Below are 19663 nucleotides of genomic sequence, written 5' to 3' on the forward strand. Positions count from 1 at the left end.
CCACGCCGGAGAATACCAATCGGTAAAACTCGTAAGTCCGCGTCGTGCGAGGAATTCCAGCGACGCTCGCTTGCAACGAGGAGAAACGCCGCTGTCAGGCAACGAGACACAAGAGCAGAGCGTCGACAAAATTTGTAAGACTCTCAAATTCTGGCATTTTCGGATATGCCAAGTATCGATACTTGCGACAAGTTCGTGTTTGTAAATTTGTCTGATTTTAGTATCTCGTTCGATCGTTGAAAACGAGAACGATGTATCTAATCGGAAAAGTAGAAGATTCGAAAGTGAATAAATTTACAAGATTTTGTGAGGAAACAAAGTGAGACCGGGACATTTTTGATATTCCGACGATCGATATTTTTGAAACGTTCGGGACGATAGAAAAACTACAAATTCGATGTTGAAACGAAACGTTGAAATGGAAAATCCCTCGTTCCTTTTGAAGTCGTTGTCGGATTTGAAAAACCGATTTATTCATCTTCCCCCGTAGTCGTCATGCGGAAATATCTATTAGAAACCTATTGAATTAAATTGTCATGTAAAAATCGAGAATACTCTGAAACGCGTCAAACGAAATAGCAACAAACTCAGTTACAGTACCGTTGTCTGTGGTTCAAATCCTCCAGGAGGAGACTTACCTTCGAGATTGCCCTTCGACTCTGTACGCTCTGAAGCTCCTAGCTGGTGCTGAACCGTTTCATAAATTTACCGTTGCGACGATCTAGCCGCAAGAAGAATTCCTGCCGGTTCGCCGTGGAACGATGACCATTTCCCTCGCGTCCGTTCTATCAAACATGCACAAACGTGGAATTGCGAACGTTACGAAGGCGCACAGAGAGAAGCCCGTCGAATCAGTCGCTGACACGCGAACACCTCCTAACGAAATTTTAATCACGTCGGGTGGAAACTCTCGAAATTACCTGGTTTCCGCGTGTACACACGTGACCGTGGTCCTAACACAACAAAACAAACGGGGTATCCGCGTCTGGCGGATCTTCTGTTCGCTTCTGTTCGGACCTGTCACAATCAGAGCGCGGCTACACGGCGAGAGATCAAAGCGGATTCGCGCTGCGACTACGTTTCGCGCTGCGGCTAACATAATTAAGCCGCGCGAGAGACAGCAAAGTGGCTTCGAATTCGCGTTAGAAACCCGCGACTTGTCGTCCGCGAAAACGCAAAATTGTCCGCGGCAAAGCGGCACGATGTTACGGTTGAAATCCGTCCTCGCTGCCTTGCCCGCTAGACACCTTTGGCCCCGAGATTAGAAGCATTAATTATAATTTAGATGAAACGATTAAATCCGCCGGCTAAGCCGGGAACGCGCTGAAATTGCTGCGCACCGTTTATGATTCTCTTTTATTAGGAAATTATACAGTGGAAATAACGCCGCTCTGAAAAGGTAATCTTCTTTGAAATATGTCACGTTTTTCTTTAATACCTATTTTCAAGTTTAATCGAAAGAACAGAAAGATATAATTTGTTTGTTACGTGTCCCATATTGTACTTCGTTTGGGGTTCAACTTGGTCCATTGAATCTTCGAGAGAAACGAATTCGTGTTTGTTGCATATTTAAATGGGTTCGAAACTTGAAATCGCAGATGTGAAATACGTTTTCGAAATCGATATTAACCGTTTGAAAATAAGCTCACATTTTCTCTTCCTTAAGATTTGGCGTATTTACAAATTTCATACAACTGAATATCTACGCAAAAATTTATTACATAGGATATATATTACTTGGGATGCTATAGGAAAATAGCGTAAATAGGAACGTCGCGCATTTAACGTTTCGTTGTGCAATTGTTTTACTCAAATAAACGATTCAATATTTGCGGCTATACGCGCTTAAGATAAACGAGATGCAAAAACTACGACGCTGCGAGAAAAATAGTAAATCTACCAAACAGCGTGAACAATCGATTAAATTCAGAAGTAGAACTTAATAATTCTCATACAATTTCTACTCACGTCGAATTTTTAGTTGACGATTTAGATGTAAAGGAACAACTGCACAGCGTTGCTGACAATCTCCGATATCAATTAAGGAGAATTATCAATTAAGGAAAAAAAAAGAAAAATTAAACTAATTTCACCATGGAATCTGCGTTGTTCGAGGAGATAGGTTTCGATAATGCTCGTCTTCGAATAATCAAGCAACACGTTACTACAAGCAACAAAGCAGCAGTAGAGAGGCAAAGCGTATATCGTACGCCGCGTGATATCAAGTTTGCTGTAACTTCGAATTAGTTTTCGTAACACGACTTCTCGCCACTCGTATATTCTGCGAGAAGCCGCACACGTCCACCGTCGTCTTCCACGCTGTCGTGGCTTCGTGAGTGCCATCGTGCCTTAAATCACCTCAAAGTGCTCTAAAGCGGGGGTTAATCGAATTTAGCTGCACATAAATCGATGTCCCTTCACGCTGGAAGGAACAATTTCCTTTGGTCGCGGTAAGTTATATCTCGCAGAATAGCAAATATATATGTATACGCGAGCAAATATTTTTGATGAAAGTATCGTAATAATATAATAAAGAGTATAATAGAGATAAATGGTCGTAGCAAGAGAAATGAAAGATCGTCGTTGCAGGAAAGAATATATCGATTCCGTCTGGAATTTTTACGATGGATTTCTGATGGTTAAATATACCAAGCCTTTGTAAATTTACAACCCTGTGTTCCTTTCGAGAAAGAGGGTTAATTTTTGCCTACAAAAGATAGAATTATGATCGATATATTTTCTTGTTTTCGTTCGAAAAATAGAAACCGATCGTTATAGGTGTACAATTCGGTATGGATACAACAATATGATAATAAAAATTGTACTGAGAGAGCGATGAATAAGTAAAATAAAATTCTGAAAATATAGACAGACGAATGTCGTTTCCAAAAAATCACAAAGCGTCATAGAGGGTTAAAAATACACAGTTTGTTGTTGTATACAAATACAATAGTCTACGTTGAACATTTACTATATGCAATAAGGCAGATTTCAGTTTTGCGGAAATTGGTTCGCGCTTTCAACCAACAGCCGAAATTATTCCAGGACGTTATTATTGCTACGTTATTATTCTATTATGACGTGATACCACTTCCAGAATAAATTGGGTTCCAGTTTGTCTAACATTGTTATTATTATAACACTGTTATCGTTAAATTAGAGGAGTAAAGTAAAATTAATGCTGAAAAATAATAATCCTGTACGTAGTTTATGAACGCGACATTAACTTCGTGTACTGCGACTGAATTTTCAAAATTGTATTATACAACATGCGAATGTCGAACGGTAGAAAGGATTATATGATTGCAGTGAAACAGTCGCGAGTTTTCGTAATAGTCAGTAAATAAATTGAACACGATACAGCAAACTCGTAATTTCGATAACACTAAAGCAAAACGAAAACGGATTCCGTAATTAACGGACTGTAGTATATCAAATGTTAAATATCAAATTTAACGTCTACGATTAAACGATATAAATATTTTCCAAACATATTGTATTTTATTTATTGATATACACACATGTACGTAATCTTAAAAATTCATTCTCTTCGATATTTCCCGCAAATAATTTTATATTTAAAACATACAAGAACGAAATGCTTATCTTCGATCAGAGCGAATCGAAAGCCAAGTAATTAATTTCACGTGGTAACTTCCAAACGTGTACCAGCGAATCGGATGTCGAAATAAAAGATATGCGGGTGTACGAGAGAATCATGTTCGCTCCTCTTGTCTCTGACAAAAATTTTGCTCGTTCCATCAAACAGATAACCAATGATACACCGCTATCGACTACACGATAATTCTTGTAAATTTCGTAATACTTAAAGCCTTAGTTATGGTAATATAGAAAATTGACATAATCGGCCATTTATCGATCCCGCAAAGGATGACTAATTCGCAGGGTTACAACTATCGCTCAACTATCAATATATCCAGATGCCGATATAATATTCAACGGCGGGCTTAGCCGAGCCACGGCAGAGATGGAATTTACAATGCGATTCGTGTTTATATCTCCGTATGTAGGCATAATAATTGCACCATCATGGCTGAGTAACGAGCTATCGGAAGCATGGCGTAACAAAGAGAACGCATAGCCGGGTAATTTTAGTGGCCTTTACACGTAATGGCTATGCACGGGCATAGCCAGCTGATCGTTTCGTACTGCTCCGACTACAAAGCGTTATTAACCCCGTTTCCCCATATCCATACTTTACGGTGAAATACTAAAACATTACAATCGACTGGTTGTTCCGTGCGAATGTGTACTATCGTATCAGATATCATTTATGCAAATTTTTAGGCGCTACAACTTCTGTCGTTTGCCTGCACAGCTCGCCGATATGAAATATCATGGCGCATTGTGAAGTTTATAAAAATAATTGCACAGTGGTACGTTACGTGAAACTTGCTCGTGTTTAGATTATCTGCACGTACCTTAGCTTTATAATGCATGAGGAATTTGTCAAGGAGAACCTTGGCAATTTGAACGGAACGCAACATAAGGTATGAGGCTTAGGATCTGATTAATTTGAATTATCATTACGTCGACTGATCTCACAACAATGCGTATGTAACGCTGATTGAGAACGTGTATTTAAATTTACGTTTTGATTTTCTTTTTTCGGTGGTGTTTAAATACATCTGACCACCTTCCGGTTGAATCGCTGTTGATAATGCAGCAAATAAAACCACGTTATGAACGATAAAACGCTCATATAATTCTATAATAATTCTACAGTAACATATTTTTCTCCATATTCAGAGTCACCTTCAGAAACGTTGTTTCAATTTATCGAACCAACTATCCTCAATCGCCTACCACCATATTTCTTGTTTTTAATAATTAATACCGGGCGTTGTAGGTAGCAGCCGAGGATATCAATACAACCGCCAGAGCTGTTATCATTTTAACTAAGTTGCTAATACAGGAACAATGTTAATTATGATGATAATGTTATCACATACACACAACGCGCGCCACATTCATGGCAGCGTAGCGTACAAATTACACAGAACTGCATAGGTATAACAAGCTAGGATCACGTCCATTGTTCTTAAGCAAAACTTCATTTGGCAAGATTAAAACGCCCCCAGCCTTTATTCCAGCTTGGCACACGCTGCGAAGTATCGCCACCCTCGGGGGCAAAACTCCAGGTGTAAACAGAATTAAAATAAAAATAAAAAACAAAATAGAGAGCAACTGGATGCACACACTTTGAAGATTCTTAAAGGTTTTATTTGAAAGATTTTAAATATTTACATTTTAACTTCGTTTCGTTGCCGACCTTATCCCGGCAATTTCAAACTATAATATTTAAAACATTCACTTTAAATCATACTATAATGTATTACTTTTAATTTCAAGTTCTTAATTAAGTTTTAAATTAAGATCGATGGGGAATTAAAATTTAATGAAATCTCATTTATACAGCTATTTTACGATAACGTCGTCTTTTTCTACTTTTGACGGTAGTTATTAAGATGATAATAACAATAGATAAGATAGAAACACTTAGAGCACAACGCGAAATCCACAATTTTACGTATTATTCTCTTGCTGCAATAACATCATTAAAAAATATGTGTCGAAACACGAGCGATTCTTTAAGCTCCTTATAACTAACTGAAAATAATAAAAACGACACTTGATCCTGTTATACAAACGCCATCCTTTCCGCTGATTCTATTAACAAACAACGATGTTGTTGCATCATATTTTCCGATACAACTAATATTTTCTAGCTGCGTCACTCCCGCTAACGAAGCTACAAACTCATCCGAGAAATGTAATTCTTCCATCGACGAAAATAAAATTCCACTCGATTCCCTTTAAAAAAAACAGCGTCCGATATCAAATGCACGAGACAAACCCTTGGCCAACCGATTATACCAGAGGCGGAATTCAATTTGCAAATTTAATCACGCTTAGAGACAGCTGTTCCAGCTAACCTCGGGCGATTCCATTTCTAGCCAATAACAAAGCTTCATATCCCGCTACTTTCACGACACACAGGGTAAACTTTGCGCAGTTTCTGCAGAGCAAATCCTAATCTTCGCAAAGCCGTGGCTGCATCGGGCGCGTTTTGACGTAGGACGGTCATCGTTCGACCTTAATTCGAGGGTGCATACAGAGGGGCCGAAGGCAGAAGCACGGAAAACGAGGGAAGTTTCGCCGGCAACCCCCCGGAGAACGTGGCTTACAAAGCGGACTGGAGAAAGAGAAGCAAGCGGAAGGGAGCCTGCACCGGGAGGGCAGGAAATTACGTCTCCGGACGTCCGTTCGTTCGGCTTCAGAGCTCTCTCTGCAACACAGGACTCGAGAGGAGCTGGCTGGCTGGCTGGCAGCTCCTTCACAGGCCAAGGAAAAGAGACACGGCAAGGCCGAGAGGAAGCGCCAACACTGGAGAAAGAGAATCGGCTACGGGACAGAGAGAGACTGATTTCGTCCCTGACCGGGAACAAGAAGGAGGATGAGAACTGGGAAAGGAGACGAGTACGCCACGAGGTCGTCGAGAATCCTGACCTGGCTCTGCAGCCTAGAATATCATCGAAATTCACCTTTATTTAGCGTCAACGCAGCGGGTGTAACGAGCGCGAAGACGACCACTATTTTCCACGTTCCAGCTGATTTTAGGTTTAAGCTTGGGCTTACAGCTAGCGACGTCCTCTTGCGTCGATTGAGGATCGATAGCGAGCGGGCAAGTTGGAGATTGAGAAGGAATCTGAAGGTGTTTTTAGATATTAAGCTTGTTGTAGGTACGGTAAATGGAGGTAAAAGTCAGGTTTCTCGTCTTTTATAGAAGGGCAATTTCATAATTTTGTACGTTGCCATCCGATTGCGTGTCAAAACTATCCTTTCATTTGATTTTGAGATTAGTTATGTGCATTCGTCATCCTCTTAAACATGTGAAGGAAGTTAATAACGTCCAACGTATGCAGACTAGTATTAACGAAATTAAAATAACATAGTAAATAGACTAAAATAATTTGCTTCTTGCGAGACACTGTGCACTTCGTCCACCAATTCTAAAAAGGCTTTTACCGTACTTTCTTTATCTATTTCACACTAAGACCTTGAGCGACTAATCGTTTCCTTGATTACATCGCTGTGTCATTAGTTTCGAAAGAACCATTTTTCTTACTTTGTACTGTTCCATCATTTCACGACATAAAGCTACTTCCAAGATCTCCTAATGATAACCGATCAAAGAACGAAGATATAAAAATACATGATAAAAGGAGATATAAAATATTATCCAACCTATGCATATCGAATCATAACCCATTAATCGTACTTCACGAAGGCGATTATTCTAGAAAAAATTCAGAGGAAACCGGGATGATGGATCTCCAGTAAAGTCGTGGAATCGATTAGAACGATATCCAACTCGAGCGAGTGCTGATAGGACGCATGCGGAATGTTTACCCGGTTCTCGACTCGCACTCGGCGTACACGGAGTTTGAGAAAACTTCATTAGCTTTGAGCACTTACTTCTCTTGCGAACTACCTCGCTGTGTGAATTAGTTTCAAGACACACTTCATCCATTTGCCGTGGCGAATCGGACCGCGAGCAACCTTCCAACCGAAATCTTGATCGTTCACCATCCTGACTTTCATCGATTCATTCTAGTGGCTGACTATTGAGCGTTAGGATCATTTATCAAGTCGCTTCATAAGTATAGTTACTCGGGGCAGTGCTTCTCCGCGAGAGAAGTAAATCTCTGATATTTCTTCTCCCTATTTTCGATTTTCTTCCCTCCTTCGTTTTACATGTGCCAAGGTACTTTTATTCGTTTCTTTAAAATTATTAGCTTCTTTAAATTGAAACGATAATGCAATGAATAGTAAGTTGAAATTATATACAGTTAACGTCAGTCCTATAATTCACAATACTTTTGCAGTGAATGAGATGAATGATAACTTTATAATTTTCTTTCTTAAATCGATCAAACAATTTAACAAGTTATACGTACATTATCGTTTATATATTCACGATTAACATTTTCAATTAGAGAACCGATCTCCTTTCGTTCGGGAAAAAAGAAAGAGGGGAAGAACTTTAAAAATCGTTTAGCGGTACAGTTTCTAACACTTGAAAAATTTCGCAGTAAACGAAACTTATAATAAATGATGGCTCGGTGTTCGGTTTTACTCCGCACATTTTCCTCGCTCCAAAAAATATAACAGTAAAGTTTCTATCACTTGAAAAATTTCGCACCAAACAAAACTTATAATAAACGATAGTTCGGTGTTCAGTTTAGCTCCTCACTTTTCCACGACTTTCTCAAGGTACAATAGACTACTTTTAACATTAAAAGTCATTCGTATTACCCATCACACTCGCACCCTGTACGATGTAATTTTGACCGTGAATTGCGAGATGAAATAATTATTCTAAAATATTACCATTTTTCCAAAACTCGACGAGTATTCTACATAGGACTATCTCGTATGAATCAATATGGAGCATTTTTTTATTATTATTTAATTTGTACTTTACAATTCATCCAGCTGGACATTTGGTAAATTTTTCTAACTTAATTGCTAAATAACACGTGGCTGGCTACACCCAGCGGGATACCATCTTCGAGAATATGGAAGATGTACACTCAGGAATTCAGCTCCGATAATCACCAAACTTGGAAACATTGACCATGACCATGCTCGCCACGTTCGTTAACAATTTCTCCTCGCTGAAGAATGGATGAGAAATGGAATTACTTAAAGAACGACCCGGTGCAGATATCTTAAATCATCCGCTAATCTAATTCCAGGTTCGTTTCGCGCCAGGTAATGCGTTTCTGCGTAATGTCACGCTCGATTTTCACGCAGATACAGGTACCTGATGGCTGGTCTATGGAAGCCGTTGTCGACAGGAAAGACGAAAGAGAAAAAGAGAGCGAGCAGTGGAGAGAACGGGATAGAAAAACAGGGTAATAGGTTCCCTTTGAAATACATCCTCCGGTCGGTGATGCGGCACATACATCTTCCCGCGGTAATCAGCGCCCTCCGGTTTAAAAGCAACGAAGGTAGGTAATATCCGGAGGCGATAGACGCGGATGCGAAAACCCGGTCTCGCAGACACCCTCTATCCCCGGCTTTGCACCATGAAAACCATCCCCTTGAAATCTACCCCCAGCTAACCGCAGATCCACCGCGGATCCACGTCTATGGGCGTGCAAGCGTCTTCTTCTTTTTTTTCTGCGCCGACTAACTTGATCGACTGTTCGAAATCGAACGCCTGACGAGCTCTTTGATGAAGAAAAATGATTAACCACTTACGCTTCTAGGTCAAGTTGTGTTCCACGTTCAACCTACATTTTCGCTTCTATGGGAATATATACTCGTAATTCGACGTTACAGTTTTCTGTAATGGATCGTAGCTTGATGTGAAATATTCCTATGAAACGTTCTTCCTTCTTAAGCTCGGAGTTATCGAGTCGTACGGGCGATGATAAGGAATATTAATGCGTTTATAGGAAGTTTGATGGTGCAGAAATGTACGGAACGCACACGATATGTAAAAATATACCTAAAAGGATTGGAAGTATATAGATAACAAAGTATTGAAGGGAAAAAGTAGCTTACGCGGTATTTTCGGTAATTTCGCACAAATGGGAACGACTATGATGCGAGGGACTGAATCGAGTCAACGTGATGCATTCAATTAACGTAATACAGTGGAATTCACGAACCGTTATACGCGTTAGTCGCCATATACGCTATGAGCCATCGTGTCTCACTCGCCCAAGCATGTTCATTGTTTTCGCTTTTCACGACCTGGCAACTCGATATCAAAACAAATATTGCTCTATTTACAGTAGCGTAAGATCATAAATTGTTCTTTTTGCTGGAACGTTTCGAAATTACACTATCCAAACTTGACATTTTACTATCTATCTAGATCACTGTGAATTTCCCTTGGTTTATCATAATGTGGGCCGAATTTATAATTCCTTCGAATTACCGATGACTTTGTAAACGACGATCGTAATGTTTGAAGTACAAATATCGCCTATAATAAAATAAAATAGATAATGTCAAATATTGAACGAGTGTGATATATTATGAAACTTCACCGTGTATCGTACGTTCTATGCTACATAAACATAGACCTGTAAATAAAGTGGAACGTTACGTTAAAATACTAACATTAATCCTCTGCTAATCTCTTCTCTGTCACTTCGAAATTATATAACATTGCTTATGTCAATAATCCGATTGTAACAGTCATTAGTTCTTGATTCTTTCACCGTACTAAAAAGCTATAACGAACGTCGATTTCGTTTATTCAGGGGCAACGAAAAAGGCAGTCGTAGAGAGTGAAAATGGTTTCCGCAGAATTTTTAATGGCCATTAGTAATTTCAAAAATACAAAGTTCCGTGCAGAACAGAGATAAACAAAAATAATACAGCAACCAAGTCGCCTAAAATTCTACCTTCATTATGTAAATTGTAAATTAACGCGTAACAAAAACAACGGACATTTGAAACAAGGGCGTAGAAAAAGAAGTTACAAAGCGAGAAACTGTACGATAATTTTATATACGTAGAAAGGAGCGAAGGAAAAAGATTTTTCGAACGAAATTCTCGTTGATAACGAGACAATTCCAGGACGCGGATGTCCGCCGAAACAAAAGCTGCCATCGCGATAATCGTTTCCTTTCTACCATTCTACGAGTTCTCGCACCATTGAACCATTGCTTTTTCCATTCGACGACAGAAATTTGTCTGTTATTTCGACGAGCAACATCGCAACAGAGAGCGTGGTAACGCGCGAATCGCTGACACCGAGAGCTTGAAAGTAGGTACCTCGTAATTGCGATTGCAGAACTACTATGCGCATCCGGTGTCTGCATTTTCCATGGCCGGAAACGGGCATGAAACGTGACAGGGGAAGGGGTGTACTCGCGAGAGAAAGAGAGGAAGAGAAAGAGAGATAGTCTCATTTTCGAGTTCTTCGACAATGGCACAACTTGACTCCGGTTTATTAAGCAAAAGACAAGGATGTACATGACTGTGCAATAAACTTTGTAATCCTCACCAGTGTTGAGTGAGATGTATGAGAATTTATTACAAATTTAAATAGAAATGGGATTAAAGTAATATTCAAGAGGAATATTTAATATTTTTCCGTAACGAAGTAGCCGCTTTAAATTTTTAATCCAAACCTCGTGATAAATTTTCTTCGTTGTCTATAGCGTTGAATACAATGTACCGAAAATACCTTTGCAAATGTGACGATTAAAGTAAGTGCAAGCATCCAAATTTTTCTCTATCCTGTGACAGTTTATTACCAGATTAGTCCTACCTTTCACGTCCTTGCATTTTCATACTATTTTTCCTGATATAATTCAAAGTTTAAAGAATTGATCAGCGATAGAGGAGTATGTTCTTAAGGGGAAATAATATTTCAAGAACCTGATCGAAGGTAGATATTATTCCGAGGTACTAGCTATCATTCCAAGAACTCCATCAGTGTCTCGAAGTAACGGAGGCGAGCAAACCTCGAAGATCCTCGAGATTGTAACAGATGAAATTGAACAGAAGGGCTGCGACTGCTGAGAATTGGAGTAAAATTAACTCAGTACCTCGCCAGAATGTCCGACTCGATTAGACTTCGAGAGACAACTAGCTCGGAAGCACCTGTGGTTCGACGTTCTTTCATGATTTGTCGAACAGGAGAACAAAGCCAAAGAGCGATTGGATACGGCGCCTTAAAATCCTTCTCAGGATTTACTTGAATCTTCGTTGAAGATTCATAGATACTCATTGACATATCGATTTAACGTCGCTGTATACCTTACAATTTGGATTTATGCGAATGACAACGTCACATCGAATCGACATTCGAGGCAGACTCCATTCAATCTTTAATCGGGATTCGCTCAAACATCCAATCAAAAATCATTCGAACGAGAAACGTTCAAACATTCTAACGTCTATATTACACGGAGACTCGTTCGCTGGCAAGACTACGCTCACAGCTACAAGTATTGTTTTACTATCACAAATCGACGTCGATCAGTTTCCCAAAATAACATGCACGTGTATTTAGACATCATGTGTAAATGAATAGTTGCCAATAAACATTCAGTCACAAGCTCGATGATACTTTAAGCGTTTGATATATCTTTGTTACGTGTATTATGCGAATTCTTGAACCTTCATATTCCCTATAAACGCATAAATTCATAAACGAAATTGATGAATTCTTCTTCCATCCCTGTCGTTAGAACCTCGCCCTCGTAACTTCAAAACTTTCAAATCTCTTCGTCGCGTGTCAATCCATACACTCGAATCATTTGTTAGGAAGAAAATGCAGCTTGTAACAAGAAAATACAGCTCAACATGCCCAACGGTGGCACCAACACCTATTGTGTAAAAATCGAAAAAATATGGCGAAGAGAGAGAGTGAGACTGTCTTGACCCATCAGCTATAGAAATACAGCCGGCTATTCTTAATTGTCAGGCTGTTTAGAGCAAAGTCCTTTATCGTTCTATTCTCGGTAGTGGTCGGTTCGGACGGTTAAATTCTACCGCCGACAGGGACATTCAACATGGCGCACAGTATCGCGGACAAAAGCGTAAGCATCGAAAACGCGAGCTACTTACCTTGGGTTTCCACGAAGAGCAGCGTGGTGCAGAGCGTTGAAACCATTGTTGTTCGTGAGGGTGATGTCTGCGGCATGGTCCAACAACAGAGCCAACATGTCATCCCGTTTCTTAGAGATCGCATCGTGAAGGGGAGTGTCACCTTCGGAGTCCTAGAAACGAAGGAACAGCTTTCACTTACAGGGTGTCGTACACGGTTTTTTCGTTAGGAATCGATTACCCCGGACAAAGGATCGTGGGTCTTTTCTGGTTAAAACAGAGGGTTCTTGTTCGGAGAGGACACTTGTATTCTCGCAAACGGATTATTTTTTGAAACCCCGGAAACCTGGAAATTTTACGAAGAAACGTATTTCTTAATATTAGAATTAGTAACTCATATTGCGTTAATATGTTTGGTATATTATTTTACTTTGTAATAAAATTTTATTTTGTTTAAACATATTATTTATTATAATTATATTTATTAAATTAATTTTCGTTTAAATATTAGGTTGTCCAAAAAATGTCTTTCTTTTTATGAGGAAATAATAGACGCACGTTTTTTGTTTTATGTTATTTTGCCAAATTACGTACGATCCAATTTGTTATGTTGAGACAAACACCGCGACATTTCACAGACTTGGTTTCACGTTTGTACGAAGGTTCACTGTTGTAAAAAACACATTTGCGAAAAAAATACATTTTTCGGACAACCTAATATATTATCTCGAAAGGGGCAATTTATATCAATTTTGCAAAATGTATGTATTTTCAATATCTTGTAGATTTCTACGTACATTATCAAGTTTGTTTCGAACATCATGAATACGATCGTAACGATTGTATTTTATTATCGTGTTAACGAAATTTCTGAATGTTTTTTACCAGTATAACACGTGTAATATATTCATAAAAAATTTCCGTAAGTATCCAACGTAACACACCACTGTGTGCGCGTTACCACGTCCCAATAGACGAATATTGTACGAGTGTTATATTGGAACACTTGTATTTTCAAGAAAAATATTATTTCTTAAATTCTGGAAGGAGATAAGAATACGATAATGCAAAAATAAATGTAGAGACTTTCCCTCGTACATATCATTTACCTCTTCAACAACAACAGACTGCAGGGAACAGGAGGCTGCATTATATTTATACTGTGAAAGAGAATGTCATTCAGAAGCCGTAGGAACAGGAAAGAAATACCTTTATCCTAGCGCGTGCTTTCTGCTTTCAATGTAAAAATAGAAAGTAAAGTTCAATGTAAAACAGAAATTTTTCTTCGCGCTTCAGTATATAGTGCATAGAGGTTTTCTTCGCGATACATTATTCATATTTCAACAAAAAAGAGCGCTTTTACAAAACGCAAGAACCTGCACTCCATTTACGCCAGGCAAGATATTCTTTTCAAGGAAGTAAGAAAGCAATCCGTAGATATTATTTTTATAACTTTGTTATTACTATTTATTGCTTACTTATTCTGTACCATGCCGAATAAATTATTTCCGTACACCTTGAATATTTCCCATTTGTAATACGTGCCTCCAACTTCCTACAATTCCGTGTTCTTTCAACTCGATTTATTATGACTTTAAGAACGATGTAACTAAGAAACACGCGGAGCCATCTAAAAATTACTTCGCGTATTAATTTTCGATTAAATTCGAGCTTGACAATTTATTAGAACGTAGTGCTCGATATTTCATTTTATAATAATAAAGGATAGAAATATAAATACACTCGCTTTTGAAGATGTTAATGATTTACTTTCTAAGAATTTGGTGTTCCAGTCTACCGCTCGCATTAATCATTACACACGCAAGAACTTTTCCACTCCTCCCTAATCGAGATCTAACCAAATGCAAATACACTTGACGAGTTGTCAAAAGCTCGATTTTCTCGGAAACGAAGCTTCCAAAGCAATTTCGTTGTTCTTTCGTATCCGCTTATTACGAGTCATAGAATCGCCCTGACTTTGTTCGTACCACGAATTTAGTCCCGATCGGTGCGTAACAGATTTTACGAGATTAGTCGAATTACTGGAAACGAGTCGGTCGTACTTTAAAGATTCGCGGCACTCGAGAAAAATTCAGGGCGGCGTGGTGGGTGCTGGCGGGCCAGTGGCATCCGAGCCGGCTGCGTAAATAATAGGACATCAGGCACAGATACTTTATGGGATCAGTTGGAAAAATCCTTTGTATAACTCCAATAACCGTGGAGGATAAATCTGCCGGCGCTGTCGAGAACCGGCGGTGCTATCTCGCGCTATAAATGCTGGCCATGCGTCACGCCACTAGCTGAGAGCGCAAGAGAAAGAGGCCGAGAGGATACGACGAGGAGGGGCGAACAGCGGACAGAGAATGAAAACCAAGAATGAAAAAGAAGCTTTCGAAAGGGGTGCGAGGAAAGGGTACTATGGATTGAGGTGAAAGTAGATATTTGGAAGAAGGAAAGTGGATGAGAAGAATGAGGCAGAGAGCGGCGTGTGTGTGCGAATGGGAATTGTCCGAGGATTGCACGACAGCCACGAGACCCTGTTTTATTTACCTGATCGCACCATCCTGACCATTATTCTCGCCAACGTTATCGAGCCACGAGGGCTGATCGGTGCACGATGCAGACCAGCCGTTAACTCCACCAGCTTCGTTTCTACTTCCATGAACTGCAATTAACGGATCGCGATCGAATTAACGAGCGTAAAGAACACAGTCCAGGGAAAACAATCGCATGTACGCGGCCGACCAATGAACAGCACTCGCTCGACTTCTACCGATTCCTGTCGACATCGTAATTTGCTTTCCTTCGGTCGTTTTTTATCCTTCTCGTGACGCTTATCAGTGTTTTCCGGCATTGTCGCGAGTCGCGATCTCCTTTTACGACAACATGCATCGTAATAGCCAAATAATTTACGGTTTACTCTTTCAATACGCGTAGAATTAGGTTTTTAGTAAAGTACGAGAATTAAGTTTTATTTAATACAGAACTATAACGATAAATTAGAATGAAATAAATAAATACTAAAGTTCTTCGATTAGAGATAATCGTGGTGATTATCTTGGGAGCAATAACTCGCAGGTTGGAAACCCGCTGAAACTTCTTGCCAATTGGCATTAACGCTCGGTGTTGGTTATACGTAACGTTGTACTGGTTTAAGTCGTTAATTGACTAGGTATAAGTAACTTTCTTCATATTTATAGAATTATTAAAAAATAAAGTAACTATGTAAACAAGTTTTGAAAGAATTGTTTTATCTCGTCACTTATAGTTAATTGGATAGGTTGTAGACGATACGAAGTATGAAACATAACGCTGCTAGTCAAAAGTTTAAAATTACCTACTTAGCAGCATTATGAAATTTTTTGCAAATTTTTTACGCTGACAGCAATTCACCTCCACCTGGACGTAACTTTTTCGCTTTAAATTTCACTTCTAAAAATTTTCACTCAAGACTTAGGAAACTTGCCTCGCGGCGCAAGGCTTACGTGTTTATCAGGCGCGCCAGAAAATTCTAAAAATTCAATCTCACCAATCACCTACTTAACTTACACAACTAAATCTGTATGCGCACACGCACAGCCAAATTATCGATATAATTAATCCATGAAAATTCATACGATAGTCAATACTTCCCAACTAAAAAATTAAAAATATTTCTATCGCTCGAGCCATAAAAATATTTCTATATCAGATCAGATCAGACGTGATCCGGTTTATTTTTCAGATGTTTACTTGTCGATTACCAGACAATTGCCTATCGTTCCAAATACTAAAAAAGATTCGAATCTCTGGAAAATGTAAAAATCCTGAAAAAGATCTGAAAAAAAATTGATAAAAGCAAAAACACTAACGAAACAAGCTTCTGTGTAAACTCTTCGACGCCTGGTACGAAAACTAGCAAGTTAAATTCAAACGTGACCGTCGCGAAAGAGAATCGAAGCGATCGCTTTTCGTGAAAAATTTTGCGATCGTGTTACGCGAAGGACACGAAGATCGAGCAGGAGCTCGAGGAAATAGCAGAGCTCGTCTGGACACTTTCAATTTGTGACACTGTCACGCGTTCGTCCGCCCTCCCTATTCTCGTTCCACGTCGTTCCTTTCACTGGGAACGTAGCGCAACCCTTTTGCCATCACGAGCCACCTGCTTTCCCGACCGTTTCGCCCTCGTTTACCAAACGACACGCGATTCGTATCCCTCCGTGCCGCAGCTTTCGCACGTGCAACTTTCGAAAAAGCTTAATTCCGCTATTTCTTCCATCGATTTTCCTTCGACCCTTGCCCCGCCTTTCCTTATAGCCTTAGCTGACCATCTTGCGCGTTTCGATCGTCTCGATTCTCCTCGCCTCCGGCTCCTCGATTCTTCCTTATCGGTGACAAACGCCGGAAGATTTGTCAGATATAAGAAGTACAAACGGTTAGAGACGAGTTTTATCAGGACTCTGTATGGCCTATTAAGCTCACGGTATTCCCCTTTCTGCCAGATAACTGATTTCAATGCTATACTCTAGTTTCCTGGTAGAATCTTGAATGTGCAGGCAGAACTTTCGTTTGGCAAAATTAATAAATTCCATGCCAATGATACGATTCGAGGCTGAGTTACAAAGACCGTTATGATAATTGGTATTGAACTTTGGTATGTCGTTGGCGAAGCGATCATTTCAGAACTCATTCTGTAATCTGCGGTGAAAGTTTCTACAGTTCAGAAAGTTAAGGTATCTTTTCGTTGAAATATCGCGTTAAGTTTGAAGATGGAAGCGATAAAGATGCGAGATTTAAAGCGGTATCGTAGCTTGGATTTGTGTATATTGCTCGGAATTTGCTCGAACGTGTAAAATGGTGTCCTTCATAAAATAATATGATATCTATTGGTTGGGATATCCTTTGATTAGAATTTTAAATAATTTAATTAATTCTTATAAGCTTTATAGGGATAAAACAATATGTACTATTACAGTTTACGTTTACTATATGGAACGTGAGTCTTTTTTTAACATTATATGCATCAAACATCCTTAAAAAGTCTATTATTATGTTCATGAAGATTTATATCAATTATCATGTAGTTACTGTTATCCAAGTTCGTTTCTAATAACAGTCATAAAAACTTTAACGCGTCATAGAATGATTAAATATTTACATTGAACATGGCATTTTTAACGTTTTAAGCCAACAGTGCCCTTACTATCGTTAATCACGTCCAAGTAACAATTTACTATACGTCAAGATCTCGAACCCACAATCAAACGTGATCATAATTAATCGTCTAAATTGCCATAGTACACACGTTTAGCAGGCAATGTTCTTCAAACAACCGGTCGCAAGATCAAACGCGAAAATTATATCGGTGCAAGGCCGCGTAAACATTTGGTAAAGCTAACTAGCCGTTTTAACGTGTTCGGCAAGAAACTGTCGTCGTCACGAAAACGTCTGATTGGACCACGACCAAACGTCAGAACGGATAGAGGGATCTCAGAGAGTAGCACGACCGTGTGTACGTATCAGGTGAACGAGTCGGGAAAATGAGAAAAGACAACAGCAACAACACAGCGGCAAACCGGTCAGAGCAGTGTGGATTACAATCAGTGGCAGTGTCGGGGGCCACCGAGAAGCGAAACGTCGACGACGACGACGACGACATCGACGACGGGGACACGCCGAGTCGAAGCGGCTTGATTGCACCGCAAATATTGACGTGGCTAATTCTCTCTCACCCCGTTTACCTATCGAAGGTGACGAGCTACACTAATGAGGGCTTTAAGATGTCACCAAGATGCTAGGCAAACTCCAGTTTGCCCGCCGCGTCGTCGAAAATCGGAACGTTCGTAACATTTCAACGTTTTACCCGGATTCCTGATTAACTTTCTACAGATTAGGATTTTCCCTGGTAATCAAAAAAGAGAAGGTAATTAATTGTATCGTATTCTGTGGAAATAAATCGAGGTTTTCAGGCACGATGATGTTTCAGATTGCGTAGCTTTGCTTCGTGTAGAATTATTTGTAATTTCCTTAATGAGATTTTTCTCTTCCGTCGTTAGAAGGCTACTAATGATACCCCGCTAATTACTAGGAATTAACAATTATCGTTGTATTATTATATAACGCCACTCGTAATTAAACGGGTCGTTGAATCGATTTTCAATTTTCCGGACAACCTAATAGACTTGATTGACAATATATTATAATATATATATTGAATTTTAAAATAGTTTTTTCACGTATAATTGTCATATTTTTCAACTGTGGTGTTCGCGCGAGTCGTTCAGAAGCCGTACCGATCGACTCCAAAAATTCAAAAGTACAGAAAAGCGATGACGTTAGGAACACTGTTTTCTTAAATTTACCCTGGAATTTACTATCGCTTACGTCGCTCTTTTCCAGACGAATGAACTTAACGAAGTAAGGCGTACGTTTCTTGAAAATTGGATATTAATCGCGTACTTCGATTAGCAAACAGTTGAATCGATCGCTTCAACTTCCAAACGGCTCATATAATAAACACAATTACCATTAGTGCAATCAAGGCTGATCCATTAAAGCTTCTACATAGCTCCAATTGCAGGGGCGGGCAAACAGGCATCGCTAACGGTAAGCCAGGAGGATACTTATCCCCCCGATTCAAACTTAAAACCTCCTTTCTCCCATGATTCTTATCAATCCTAACGTGGTACACGCGCGCGCACACACGCGCCCCAAGGAAATCCAGGAATAATCCGCCACCGTACATCGGCTAAGCTCAACCGCTATTTTACAGAGGCGATCAATAGTGATTTCAGCCAAGATACAGGGCCACGCTGAAAGGACGGATGAAGGCGGCCGTCGAAGAGAAGAAAGAGAGAAAGGTTGCAACGAGGAAGATCAGAGGAAAAGAAAGAGAGAGAGAGACGGAGAGAAGGTGGAAAAAGGAGAAGAAGGAAGGGAAGAACGGGGACGATCTTCCGCCTCCTTCGTTACCTCGTCTGGTCTCGTCTCAGCAGAGACGAAGAGAGGAGTTGGAGAGGCAACACACAGTTCTGAGAAGATAATGCAGACCGTGAGAAAACGGAGGAGCATCCCCAAAGTC

General features: G+C 39.7%; 1 protein-coding gene across 15 annotated transcripts in view; it reads right to left on the minus strand.

The window, feature by feature from the left end:
• The window catches only part of LOC122565939 (E3 ubiquitin-protein ligase MIB1), a 674113-nt gene that overhangs the window by 577821 nt on the left and 76629 nt on the right, over positions 1-19663 (minus strand). For 13 of the 15 annotated variants that reach the window (XR_006316336.1, XM_043722497.1, XM_043722498.1 and 10 more), the window contains one exon: positions 12625-12776. Coding sequence is in view for 14 of the 15 variants with exons in the window: in XM_043722497.1 (XP_043578432.1) it covers positions 12625-12776 (152 nt within the window). In the remaining variant the exon portion in view is untranslated. Of the gene's footprint in view, positions 1-707; positions 786-8611; positions 8703-12624; positions 12777-19663 lie in introns of those variants that run through there. The other 2 variants (XM_043722495.1, XM_043722494.1) reach the window with 2 other exon arrangements.

This window comes from Bombus pyrosoma, linkage group LG3 (assembly GCF_014825855.1).
Source record: "Bombus pyrosoma isolate SC7728 linkage group LG3, ASM1482585v1, whole genome shotgun sequence".
NCBI classification, from domain to species: Eukaryota; Metazoa; Arthropoda; class Insecta; order Hymenoptera; family Apidae; genus Bombus; species Bombus pyrosoma.